This window comes from Anolis sagrei, chromosome 2 (genome assembly GCF_037176765.1).
Source record: "Anolis sagrei isolate rAnoSag1 chromosome 2, rAnoSag1.mat, whole genome shotgun sequence".
Taxonomy (NCBI): domain Eukaryota; kingdom Metazoa; phylum Chordata; class Lepidosauria; order Squamata; family Dactyloidae; genus Anolis; species Anolis sagrei.
In genome coordinates this window covers 1,690,642-1,703,579 of record NC_090022.1, presented here as the reverse complement: position 1 = coordinate 1,703,579, position 12,938 = coordinate 1,690,642, and the positions used below count along the sequence as shown (strand labels likewise).

The window sequence follows — 12,938 nt, the reverse complement described above, 5'->3', positions numbered from 1 at the left end:
TCCCCTGTCTCTCCTCCATCACTTGCAAAAGGTGGGACCTGTTGTTGTTGTTGTTATTATTATTATTATTATTATTATTATTATTATTATGGTACTTTTATATTTGTTATCTGCCTCTCCTCACAGCTCAAGGTGGAGTAAACACAGCCAAAACACCCACCCAAACAAAACACCATCAAAACACATAGTACAAAGATTAAAACACGATACCAATAGTATGCAAATGTACAAGTCAGAGTTAAAACGGGCTGCGCCGGCTGGCCTCCTGTCATCGGAAGAGATGGGTCTTCAGAGTGGTGTTTTAAATCCCAACAGCTGATTTAGCTGTCAGGTCAAAGGCTCAGCCCTATCCGTGGCCCCTCCTCCTTCCTTCTGTCCTTCCTTCTCTCCCTCCCCATGCTTCCTTCCCATTTCTTTCTGTCTTTTTGGAATAATTTACTTCCTTTTTTGGAATATATAGAACTGTTATGTGCCGTAAACTATGCCACACAAGGTGACTAATACGTCTGCAAAACGACACGTGGATCGGACTGTTTATGATCTACAGAGAAGAAAGCCCAGCCACTGACATTTCCAATTCCAGGAATTTGAGGGAAGGAGGGGGACAGCCCTCGTTTACATGGATTTCATTTCTGACTTCTTCAGTTTTTGCTGCTGTTGTTATCATTACTATTGTTATCACCCCATTTTTTGCTCAATTGTGATGCAAAGCAGCTAAGAGCATTAAGAAGCACGGCAGTTCAAAATCCACAACATACACATATTAAAATAGAATTTAACAAGTCGGTCAATGAAAAGAGAATTAACTGATTAAAGGAAACAGTTAGTAAACTGCAAAAGGATGATCTGTGCAATTAAATTATCTGATCTGAATTAGAACAAAACAAAAAACCCAAAGGGTAGGTAGAGGAAAAGGTAAAGGTTTTCCCTGACATGAAGTCCAACTCCGGGACTCTGGTGCCCACCTCCATTTCTAAGCCAAAGAGCCGGCATTGTCCATAGACACCTCCAAAGTCATGTGGCCAGCATGACTGCATGGAGCATCGTTACCTTCCCACCAGAGCGGTACCTACTGATCTACTCACATTTGCATATTTTTGAACTGCTAGGTTGGCAGAAGCTGGGGTTAACAGTGGGAGCTCACCCCGCATTTGAACACATGACCTTTCAGTCTGCAAGTTCAGTAGCTCAGGACTTTAACCCACTGCACCACTGGGGGCTCAAAGGGCACAAAATGGTAAATTGTTTAAGGTGCATATAGCATTTGAAATATCAAAGACACGTTCCATGGCCGTTGTCACACAAACAAGATCCGTTAGGTGCTCTGTAGTCTTGAATTCTTTTTCCAAGGGTTTTTAGGTGACCGTAACTATTTTTTCTATGTTTAAACCTATTTTAATGCTTATATGCTGTAAGTTATAAATCACAACGTACACTATGTTGAGAACTTTGAGCCGCTTTGAGTCTTGCCTAAGAGAAGAAACTGGGCTATAAATATAATAATAGTAATAATAATGATGATGATGCTGTCAACTCAGGGCCACAGAGCTCAATAGATATGAGAAGAACTCTGTGTGGATCTAAGAGGGAAGTCCCTGAAAAGACTGTCACTCAGAGGAACCCCTTTTCATTGGTTCCAAAAAAAGACTGTGCAATGGCCTGAGAAAGGAAGAGCGAAAGGAGCCTTTGGAAAGTAAGACACAATTGAAGACCCATCTCTCCCGATAGGTGCCCGGCCCAGTCAACTTTCAATCAGGAGTTTTGATTTACTGTATATACTCAAATATTAGCCTAATTTTTCAGCCCTTTTTTTAGGCTGAAAAAGTTTCCCTCAGCTTATACTCGAGTCAAGGTTATTTATTATTTTAATCTGTTGTTGTTGTTGTTATTATTACATTTATTATTTTACTTTATTGTTATTGTTACTACATTTATTTTACTCTATTTATTAGTGTTATTATTACATTTATTATTTTACACTATTATTACCGCTATTATTACATTTCCATTTATTATTATTATTATTATTATTACATTTATTATTATACTTTATTATTGTTGTTGTTACTACATTTATTATTTTACTCTATTTATTAGTGTTATGATTACATTTATTATTTTACACTATTATTACCGCTATTATTACATTTCCATTTATTATTATTATGATTACATTTATTATTTTACTTTATTATTGTTGTTGTTACTACATTTATTATTTTACTCTATTTATTAGTGTTATGATTACATTTATTATTTTACACTATTATTACCACTATTATTACATTTCCATTTATTATTATTATTATTATTATTACATTTATTATTTTACTCTTATTATTATTGGAAGGATACGTAATCACATTTACATTGAAGAAGGTCAGAATAATGGTTTAATCAGTTCGACAGTCTTATCTTAAATTACAGTTTTATGTAAATATTCAAAAACATTTAACCGACTCATGCCTCAGTTAATGTAATTGAATTGGTATCTATTTTTATTTTGAAATTTACGCTTAGCTGCTGCATTTCCCATCCTCGGCTTATACGCGAGTCAATCTGTTTTCCTGGTATTTTTGTGGTAAAATGAGGTGCCTTGGCTTATATTCAAGTCGGCTTATACTCAAGTATATATGGTACATTCTATTACCACTATATCAGTGGTTCTCAACCTGGGGGTCGGGACCCCCAGAGGGGTCGTGAGGGGGTATCAGAGGGGTCACCAAAGACCATGAGAAAACATAGTATTTTCTGTTAGTCATGGGGTTCTGTGTGGGAGGTTTGTCCTAATTCTATCATTGGTGATGTTCAAAATGCTCTTTGATTTAAGTGAATTATAAATCCCTGCAACTACAGCTTCCAAATATCAAGGTCTACTTTTCCCAAACTCCACCAGTGTTCGCATTTGGGCATATTGAGCATCTGTGCCAAATTTGGTCCAGATCCATCATTGTTTGTGCTCTCTGAATGTAGGTGAACTAAAACTCCCAAACTCAAGGTCTATACCCACCAAATCTTTCCACTATTTTCTGTTGGTCATGGGAGTTCTGTGTGCCAAGTTAAATTCCATCGATGGTGGAGTTCAGAATGCTCTTTGATTGTAAGTGAACTATAAATCCCAGCGACTACAACTCTCAAATGACAAAATCAATCAATCCCCCCTAAACCCACCAGTATTCTAATGTGGGCGTATCAGGTATTTGTGCCAAATTTGGTCCAGAGAGTGAAAATACATCCTGCATATCAGATATTTACATTATGATTCATAACAGGAGCAAAATGACTGTTATGAAGTAGCAACAAAAATAATTTTATGGTTGGGGGTCACCACAACATGAAGAACTGTATTAAGGGGTCGCGGCATTAGGATGGTTGAGAAACACTGCTCATTCCGTAGCTATGTATGATATACATTTTTGTATAATCCATTTAAACAGAGGCTGGATAGACATCTCTTAGGGGTGCTTTGATTGTGCTTTTCCTGCATGGCAGGAGGTTGGACTAGATGGTCTATGCGGTCTCTTCCAATTCTATTATTCTGTGATTCATGTCTTTTTATCTATGTAATTTAGCAATTTATTGTATTTTTATTTCATTTTTTTTTCCAAATTTGTTGTAACCTATCTCAACCCATCAGGAGAGGCAGGTAATAAATAAAATTATTATTATTATTGACACAAAAGCACAGTATGTCACAGCAAATGGATCTATATGCTGGATTTCGTATCACAAAATCACAAGTCGAACACTTCCCAAGCATCTAGGACTGTGAGATGTATTATTAATAATAATACATCATTAATAATAATAATTATTATATACTATACATAGTGCAATGTGACCCATTCATATTATTATTATTATTATTATTATTATTATTATTACTTTACTGACACAAAAACACAGTATGTCACAGCAAATGAGATATATATGCTGGATTTTGTATTATTATTATTATTATTATTATTACTATTATCATTAATAATTATTATTATTATATACTATACATAGTGCAATGTGACCCATTCATGTTATTATTATTATTATTATTATTATTATTATTATTATTACTACTTTACTGACACAAAAGCACAGTATGTCACAGTAAATGAGATATATATGCTGGATTTTGTATTATTATTATTATTATTATTATTACTATTACTATTATTTCCTGGTGTCATTCTTAGCTCTGGGAGTCTTTTGGTGAAACCTAATTCCTGACAGTCAAGCAGGAGACATGGAAATTATCTCCTTCCAATGACACCTGGAACTTCCCTCTCATCAGAAGATGCCCTTCTTCTAGATAAATTAGAAGAAATTGGGAGATCCCTTCCTTTCAGGGCAAAGATCCATTATTATTAATTATTCATTAACTGATAGGCTTCACCCATAAGGCTCCCAGGGTTAAGAAGGACACCAAGCACAAATAACAACAACAACAACAACAACAACAATAATAATAATAATAATAACAACAACAATAATAATAATAATAATAGACAATAAGAGATATTGACTCTTAAGCTGGAAGGTGTCCAGAGGAGGATTAAATGATCAAAGGTGTGGAGACCATGAATGATCCCTCTGAGGAGCATCTTAAAGAGCTGGGTCTGTTTATCCTGCAGAAGAGAAGGCTGAGAGGAGACATGAGAGCCATGTATGTTGGGAGAAGCTACATTCTCAAGCCCCTTTGTATGATGTTTGTCTGCTTTAATATATGTTGTTTTATATCCTGCAGTATGTGTCATGCCTCTAGACCATGGCCATATAGCCCGAAAAAACCTACAACAACCCAATGATTCCGGCCACGAAAGCCTTCGACAATACATTGTCTTCTTTGTAGTTTGCAGTTACCTTATCTCTATATACTGAAAGTAGTGGGAGGGGCTGCAGGTCATGTGACTGACTCAGTGACAGTTACTAGACGGCCAGGTGGTCTCTTCCAATGGTATGAATAAGAGTTGATAGATAGTCCAACCCCAATCTGCCATGTAGGAAAAGCCCAATCAAAGCCCCCCTGACAGATGGCCACCCAGCCTCTGTTCAAATGGATTATACAAAAACACATACCACACACAGCAACAGAATGAGCATACAGTTTGCCCATGCCTGGGTAATACTATTTTTGAAGGAGAGACTGGAAAAACCATCTCTGAGTATTTCTTGCCTAAGGAAATCCTATGAAATTCATGGAGTTGCAAGTGATTTGAAGGCACATTCACACATGCATTAAAAGTGAGTAGTATCCCATCAGGTTTTGATAAGTCATTATGGGAGCCTTTGGTGGCACAGTGGGTTAAACTGCTGAGCCGCTGAACTTGCTGACTGAAAGGTCAGCAGTTTGAATCTGGGGAATGGGGTGAGCTCCTGCTGCTAATCCCAACTTCTGGCCCCACCCACTGCGCTGGACACACATTGGACTTGGTTTTCTGCCAGGGATGGGAGCAGGGTGGCGGTGTGGAGGAGTTGTCCATCTCTCCGTTGCCGTGGACCGACCACTTCCTGATTAGATTTAGGCTCACTGCGCCCCCCAACCTCCGCAAGGGTGGAGGACCCATTAAGATGGTCCGCCCCAGGAGGCTAATGGATCCGAACGGATTCCTGACGGCTCTTGGGGAGTTTCCCGCCACCGCGGTAGGCGACAATGTCGAGGCCTTGGTCGCTCTCTGGAATGGGGAGATGACCAGGGCTATTGACATGATCGCTCCGGAACGTCCCCTCTCAAGTAACCGAGCTAAACCAGCCCCTTGGTTCACCGAGGAGCTGGCAGCGATGAAGCGAAGGAAGAGGGTTCTAGAGAGCGTGTGGCGATCGGACCCAAACGAGTCAAACCGAGCACGGTTTGTGTCCTTTTTGAGGGCATATGCCGCGGCAATAAAAGCCGCAAAGAAAACTTTCTTTGCGGCCACTATTGCGTCTGCAAAGAACCGTCCGGCGGAGTTGTTCCGGGTTGTCAGAGGTCTATTAACTCCCCCCACTGGTGGGAGCCCTGACAACTCGGCAACGCGCTGTGAAGCATTTGCTTGGTTCTTTGCAGACAAAGTCGCTTTGATCCGTTCCGGGCTGGACGCCACATTAGATGCAGTCTCCGTGGATGTGACACAAGCACCTGCTTGTCAGATTTTGTTGGATTCTTTTCAGTTTGTGAAACCCGAGGATGTGGACAAGGTACTTGGAGGAATGAGACCCACCACGTCCATCCTAGACCTCTGCCCATCCTGGCTTCTTAAGGAGGCCAGAGGGGGATTGGCCGAGTGGGTAACGGTGGTGGTTAACGCCTCCCTTCGGGAAGGCAAGATTCCAGCGAGCCTAAAACAGGCTATTATAAAGCCGCTGTTGAAGAAACCATCACTTGACCCCACTAAATTGGACAACTTTCGGCCTGTTTCCAATCTTCCCTTTTTGGGCAAAGTCATGGAAAGCGTGGTGGCCTCACAACTCCAGGTATTCTTGAGAGACACGGATTATCTGGATCCGGCACAGTCTGGTTTCAGACCGGGACATGGTACCGAGACGGTCTTGGTCGCCTTAGTGGATGATCTGCGCCGGGAGCTAGACAGGGGGAGTGTGTCCCTGTTGGTGCTCCTGGACCTCTCAGCGGCCTTCGATACCGTCGACCACGGTATTCTTCTGGGGCGCCTTGCGGAGATGGGTCTTGGGGGCACTGCCCTGCAGTGGCTCCGGTCATTTCTGGAGGGTCGTACTCAGAAGGTGTTACTGGGGGACTCCTGTTCAACGCCGCAGCCGTTGACCTGTGGCGTTCCTCAGGGTTCCATCTTGTCCCCCTTGTTGTTTAACATCTACATGAAGCCGCTGGGTGAGATCATCCGGAGTTTCGGGGTGCGGTGTCACCTGTACGGAGATGACGTCCAACTCTGTCACTCCTTCCCACCTGCTACTAAGGAGGCCGTCGAAGTCCTGAACCGGTGCCTGGCCGCTGTAATGGTCTGGATGAGGGCGAACAAACTGAAATTAAATCCAGACAAGACAGAGGTACTCCTGGTCAGTCGCAAGGCCGAACAGGGTATAGGGTTACAGCCTGTGCTGGACGGGGTCGCACTCCCCTTGAAGGCGCAGGTTCGCAGCTTGGGTGTGACCCTGGACTCATCGCTGAGCCTGGAGCCCCAGGTTTCAGCGGTGACCAGGGGAGCATTTGCACAGCTTAGGCTCGTGCGCCAGCTGCGCCCGTATCTTGGGAAGTCTGACTTGGCCACGGTGGTACACGCTTTGGTCACATCCCGCCTCGACTACTGCAACACTCTCTACGTGGGGCTGCCCTTGAAGACGGTCCGGAAGCTCCAGCTAGTCCAGCGCGCAGCAGCCATGTTGTTAACGGGAGCTGGACGCAGAGAGCATACAACGCCCCTGCTGTCCCAGCTCCACTGGCTGCCGATTTGCTACCGGGCCCAATTTAAGGTGCTGGTGTTATCCTACAAAGCCCTAAACGGCTCCGGCCCAAAATACCTTGCAGACCGCATCTCGGCCTACGAGCCCACGAGGGCCTTGAGATCATCCGGGGAGGCCCTTCTCTCGGTCCCGCCTGCCTCACAGGCACGCCTGGCGGGGACGAGAGAGCGGGCCTTCTCGGTGGTGGCCCCCCGGCTGTGGAACACCCTCCCTGCTGAAGTTAGACAGGCGCCCTCCTTGATGGCCTTTCGTAGGGGCCTGAAAACATGGCTCTTCGAGCAGGCCTTCAACTGAGTGTATTGAATGACAATGGAATGAACTAGGACTACGAATTTTGGCTATGACCCCAGGACTTGACGAAGCGGATTTTTAGTATAAGTATATGTTATGTTGTATTTGTCTGGTTTGTATCGTCGCGGCTCACTGTACACTGTCTTCTTTGTTGTTGTTCACCGCCCCGAGTTGCCCTTGGGCTGAGAGGGGCGGTCAATAAATGAAATAAATAAATAAATAAATAAATAAATTCTGCCTACCTAACAGTTTAAAAACATACAAATGTGAGTAGATGAATAGGTACCACTTTGGCAGGAAGGTAACAGTGCTCCATGTAGTCATGCTGGCTACATGACCTTGGAGGTGTCTACAGACAACTCCGGCTCTTCGATTTAGAAATGGAGTAGGACTCGACAAGACTTAATGTGAAGGGGAAAACCTTTACCTTTACTACCTTTGCTGTATTTACCTTATTGTAGTATTGTGTTATTGGTTGTTTTTTATCTGATGTTATTATTTGTAGTATGTATTTTATTTTGCTTTATTGTAATTGCTGGGCTTGGCCTCATGTTAGCCACCCCGAGTCCCCTGGGGGAGATGGTGGCGGGGTATAAATAAAGTTTAATAATAATAATAATAATAATAATAATAATCTATATAAATAAAAATGTAATATTCATTTGTGGGATTAACATAACTCAAAAACCACTGGAAAACTGACACCAAATTTGGCCACAAGACACCTCTCAGGCCAATGTATGTCCTTCACTAAAAATAATGATGATTTTGTCATTTGGGAGTTATAGTTGCTGGGATTTATAGTTAACCTACAATCAAAGAGCACTCTGAACTCCATCAATGATGGAATTGAACCAAACATGGCATACAGGACTCCCTTGACCAATAGAAAACACTAGAAGGGTTTGGTGGGCATTGACTTTGAGTTTAGGAGTTGTAGTTCGCCTACATCCAGAGAGCACTGTAGACTCAAGCAATGATGGATCTGGACCAAACTTGGCATGAATATTCCATATGCCCAAATATGAACACAGAAAGAGTTTGGGGAAATAGACCTTGACATTTGGGAGTTGTAGTTACTGGGATTTATAGTTCACCTACAATCAAAGAGCATTCTAACTCCACCAATGACACAATTGGGACAAATTTCCCACACAGAACCCCCATGACTAACAGAAAATACTTAAGGCCATCCAATCCAACTCCCCTCACCAGGGCAAGAAAACGTAATCAAAGCCCTCCTGACAAAGAGCCATCCAGCCATAGACATAGATAGATCAATATGATTCACACAGAGAGAGAGATATAGCATCATAGATTTGAAAGGGATCCTTAAAAAAGGACAATTATGTTGCATGTTCCAGAGTAGGCAAACCAGGCAATCTCCACATCGACACTGACAAAGAAACAGCAAAAAAAATACTGTTTACCCACAAGCATATAGACATTACATATATCAGAAACCAGGACTCCAGTTCACCCGACTGGGCCACAGCAACGCCTGGCAGGGGATGGCTAGTAATAATAATAAATACTATGGGATGATTTTACATTGAAATACCTTGTTTTGGGTTGACATACCTATCTATTAGTCTAAACGATGAGGACATGATTCAAGCTGCAATTCAAATCATACTTTAAATCTTACAGGACAATCGTAGTGTGTATCTGTGTGCAAATAGGTGTCTTGTGTCCAAATTTGGTGTCAATTCGTCCAGTGATTTTTGAGTTATGTTAATCCCACAAATGAACACTACATTTTTATTTATATAGATGACTGTATTACATGTATTGTGTTTGAGAGCAGTTGCTCCTTTTCATTTCAATCTATGTGAATACATTGAATTACACTGAACTATATACTGAATATCTATGGGGGGACGATGCCTGGCTCGAGAGCAGTATGTGTGAAAAAGATCTTGGAGTCCTCGTGAACAAGAAGTTAAACATGAGCCAACAATGTGATGTGGCGGCAAAAAAAGCCAATAGGATTGTGGCCTGCATCAATAGGAGCCTAGTGTCTAGATCTAGGGAAGTCATGCTCCCCGTGCTCTATTCTGCCTTGGTCAGACCACACCTGGAATACTGTGTCCAATTCAGGGCACCACAATTGATGAAAGATATTGACAAGCTGGAATGTGTCCAGAGGAGGGCAAATAAAATGATGAAGGGTCTGGAGAACAAACCCTATGAGGAGCGGCTTAAGGAGCTGGGCATGCTTAGCCTGAAGAAGAGAAGGCTGAGAGGAGACATGATGAGGGCCATGCATAAATATGTGAGAGGAAGTCATAGGGAGGAGGGAGCAAGCTTGTTTTCTGCTTCCTTGGAGACTAGGACGCAATGGAACAATGGCTTCAAACTACAAGAGAGGAGATTCCATCTGAACACGAGGAAGAACTTCCTGAGTGTGAGAGCCGTTCAGCAGTGGAACTCTCTGCCCCGGAGTGTGGTGGAGGCTCCTTCTTTGGAAGCTTTTAAACAGAGGCTGGATGGCCATCTGTCAGGGGTGCTTTGAATGCAATATTCCTCCTTTTTGGCAGGGGGTTGGACTGGATGGCCCAGGAGGTCTCTTCCAACTCTTTGATTCTAGGATTCTAAGCCGGCCTTCAATTGTGTTTACATTCTGACAGCTGTTTTAGCTCTCCCTTTGGTAGGTCGTTCCACAGTCTTGGAATCACAGAATACTAGAGTTGGAAAAGGCTACACAGGACCTTTTGGCTACACCCCCCTTTGTGCCAGGCAGGAGAAGCACCCTCGGAGCTCTCCCGACAGATGGCCATCCAGCCCCTGCTTCAAAGCCTCCATGGAAGTGCGAGGCAGAGAGTTCCTCTGCTGAACAGCTCTCTTTCCAACTTGTCAATATCTCTCTTGAATTGTGGTGCCCAGAATTGGACACAATATTCCAGGTAGAGTGGTCTAACCAAAGCAGAATAGAGCATGGGGAGCAGGACTTCCCTAGATCTAGACACTAGGCTCCTATTGATGCAGGCCAGAATCCCATTGGCTTTTTTTGCCGCCACTTCTCATTGTTGGCTTATGTTCACCTTCCCGTCCATGAGGACTACAAGATCTTTTTCACACGTACTGCTCTCCAGCCAGGCATTGTCCCCCATTCTGTATCTTTGCATTTCGTTTTTCCTGCCAAAATGGAGTATCTTGCATTTGTCACTGGAGGCAAGGAAGCTCATGAGGGGAAGGAGGGTGGGTGTGCCAATGCCAGATTTACTCAGGGATTTTGTTGGATGGAGGCCTCACCAAACTATAAATTCCCAGGTTTCCTAATGAGGGTAGGTACCCGTAAAATGGCAGTACACCTATTCCAGTGTTTCCCAACCTTCCTAGTGCCGCGACCCCTTAATACTTTTCCTCATGTTGTGATGACCCCCAACCATAACATTATTTTGCTACTTCATAACTTTAATTTTGCTCCCGTTATGAATCATAATGCAATTATCTGATAAGCAGGATGTATTTCCATTCACTGGACCAAAGCGGAATAGAGGGGTAGCATTACTTCCCTGGACCTAGACACTATGCTCCTATTGATACAGGCCAAAATCCCACTGGCTTTTTTTGCCGACACATTCTTCCTCTCTGCCCCGGAGGGAGTGTGGTGGAGGCTCCTTCTTTGGAGGCTTTTAAACAGAGGCTGGATGGCCATCTGTCAGGGGGGCTTTGAATGCAATATTCCTGCTTCTTGGCAGAATGGGGTTGGACTGGATGAGGGCCCAGGAGGTCTCTTCCAACTCTAGGATTCTATTATTATCATTATTATTATTATTATTATTATTAAGCAGAGGCTGGCCATCTGTCAGGGGTGCTTTGAATGAGATTTTCCTGCTTCTTGGCAGAATGGGGTTGGACTGGATGAAGGCCCAGGAGGTCTCTCCCAACTCTAGGATTCTGGAGTGGGATCTCCCTCCTGTCATTGGAAGCCATGGTTCCATTCGAGGCCTAGTCAGAGGCAGGAAGCCTACTCTCTCTCCTCTCCGGGCTGTCAACAACACCCACCCACCTCCCTACCCGACTCTGACGCCAGGCGGGGGAGAAAGAAGCCTCCCTTTTTCCCCGCAAAGGCCTCCTCACCTGCCCCGGGCCTCCCGGCGTCGCCCATCATCCTCCTCCCCGCCTTCGCCTCCGCCTTCGCCTTCACTGCCTTCGCCGCCTCAGCTTGGCCTGGGCCTGCCCACAATGCACCGCGCGCCGGGCCTGGCTGGGGGCCTCTCGCGCGGCGCCTTCCTTTCCCGTCAGGCAGCGCGGCGGCGCCCCCCTCCCTCTCTCCCTCCCTCCCTCCCCTTCGCCTTGGCCAGACTCCCAGCCTGCCCCGCGCGCGCGATCGCTGGCCTCCGACGAGACCAAGGCCTACCTCTCTCTCTCCCTCACTCACCGTTGGCCATCCTCCCACAATGCACCGGGCCAGGAGACAGCCCCGCCCCCTCCTCCCCCCCTTTCCTCTCTCCGCATGAATGTGCTCTCCTCCACCAGAAAGAAAGATGGCGGCGGCGGCGTCTGAGGTAACGAAGGGCCATCTTTGTTGAGGGCATACCTCACAACTCCCCCCTAATAAATGGAAACGAAACGTCAGAAAAGAATGCTTCTGGAACAAGAGTCATGCCACACGAAAGACCTACAACCACCAAGCCTTGTTTTATTTATTTACCCCGCCCCAGGGTGACAATTTCCCTAAAACAAACCGCCGCCATGTTTGTTGAGGGCGACAATACCTCCGTTGGCGTTTATCAGCCATGTTTGTCGCCGGTTCCGCCATATTGCGAAAGGGTAAATGTTGGGAAATTAAGTGACCGCCATGTTTGTTGAGGGCGACAATCCTTCGGTTGGCCGGCTCCGCCATATTGTGAAAGGGCAAAGGGGGGAATTGATTGATCGCCATGTTTGTTGAGGGCGACAATCTATGGTTGGCGTTTTCAGCCATGTTTGTCGCCGGTTCCGCCATATTGCGAAAGGGCAAAAGTTGGTAAATACATTGACCGCCATGTTTGTTGAGGGCGACCATCCCTCGGTTAGCGTTTATCAGCCATGTTTGTCGCCGGCGCCGCCATATTGCGAAAGGGCAAAAAGGGGAAATTGATTGACCGCCATGTTTGTTGAGGGCGACAATCCCTCGGTTGGCGTTTTCCGCCATATTGCTAAAGGGCAAAAGTTGGGAAATTGATTGATCGCCATGTTTGTTGAGGGCGACAATCCATCGGGTGGCATTTTCAGCCATGTTTGTCGCC

The 12,938-nt window shown here is 44.5% G+C and overlaps 1 protein-coding gene across 3 annotated transcripts in view; it reads right to left on the bottom strand.

Moving 5' to 3' along the window:
* RXRB (retinoid X receptor beta) overlaps positions 1 to 12,135 on the bottom strand; it is a 43,438-nt gene extending 31,303 nt beyond the window's left edge. The window contains exon 1 of one of the 3 annotated variants that reach the window (XM_060760625.2): positions 12,089 to 12,135. In XM_060760625.2, the coding sequence (XP_060616608.1) occupies positions 12,089 to 12,098 (10 nt within the window). In that variant the 5' untranslated portion in view covers positions 12,099 to 12,135. Of the gene's footprint in view, positions 1 to 11,787; positions 11,961 to 12,088 lie in introns of those variants that run through there. The other 2 variants (XM_060760624.2, XM_060760627.2) reach the window with 2 other exon arrangements.
* Positions 12,136 to 12,938: the final 803 nt, after the last annotated feature.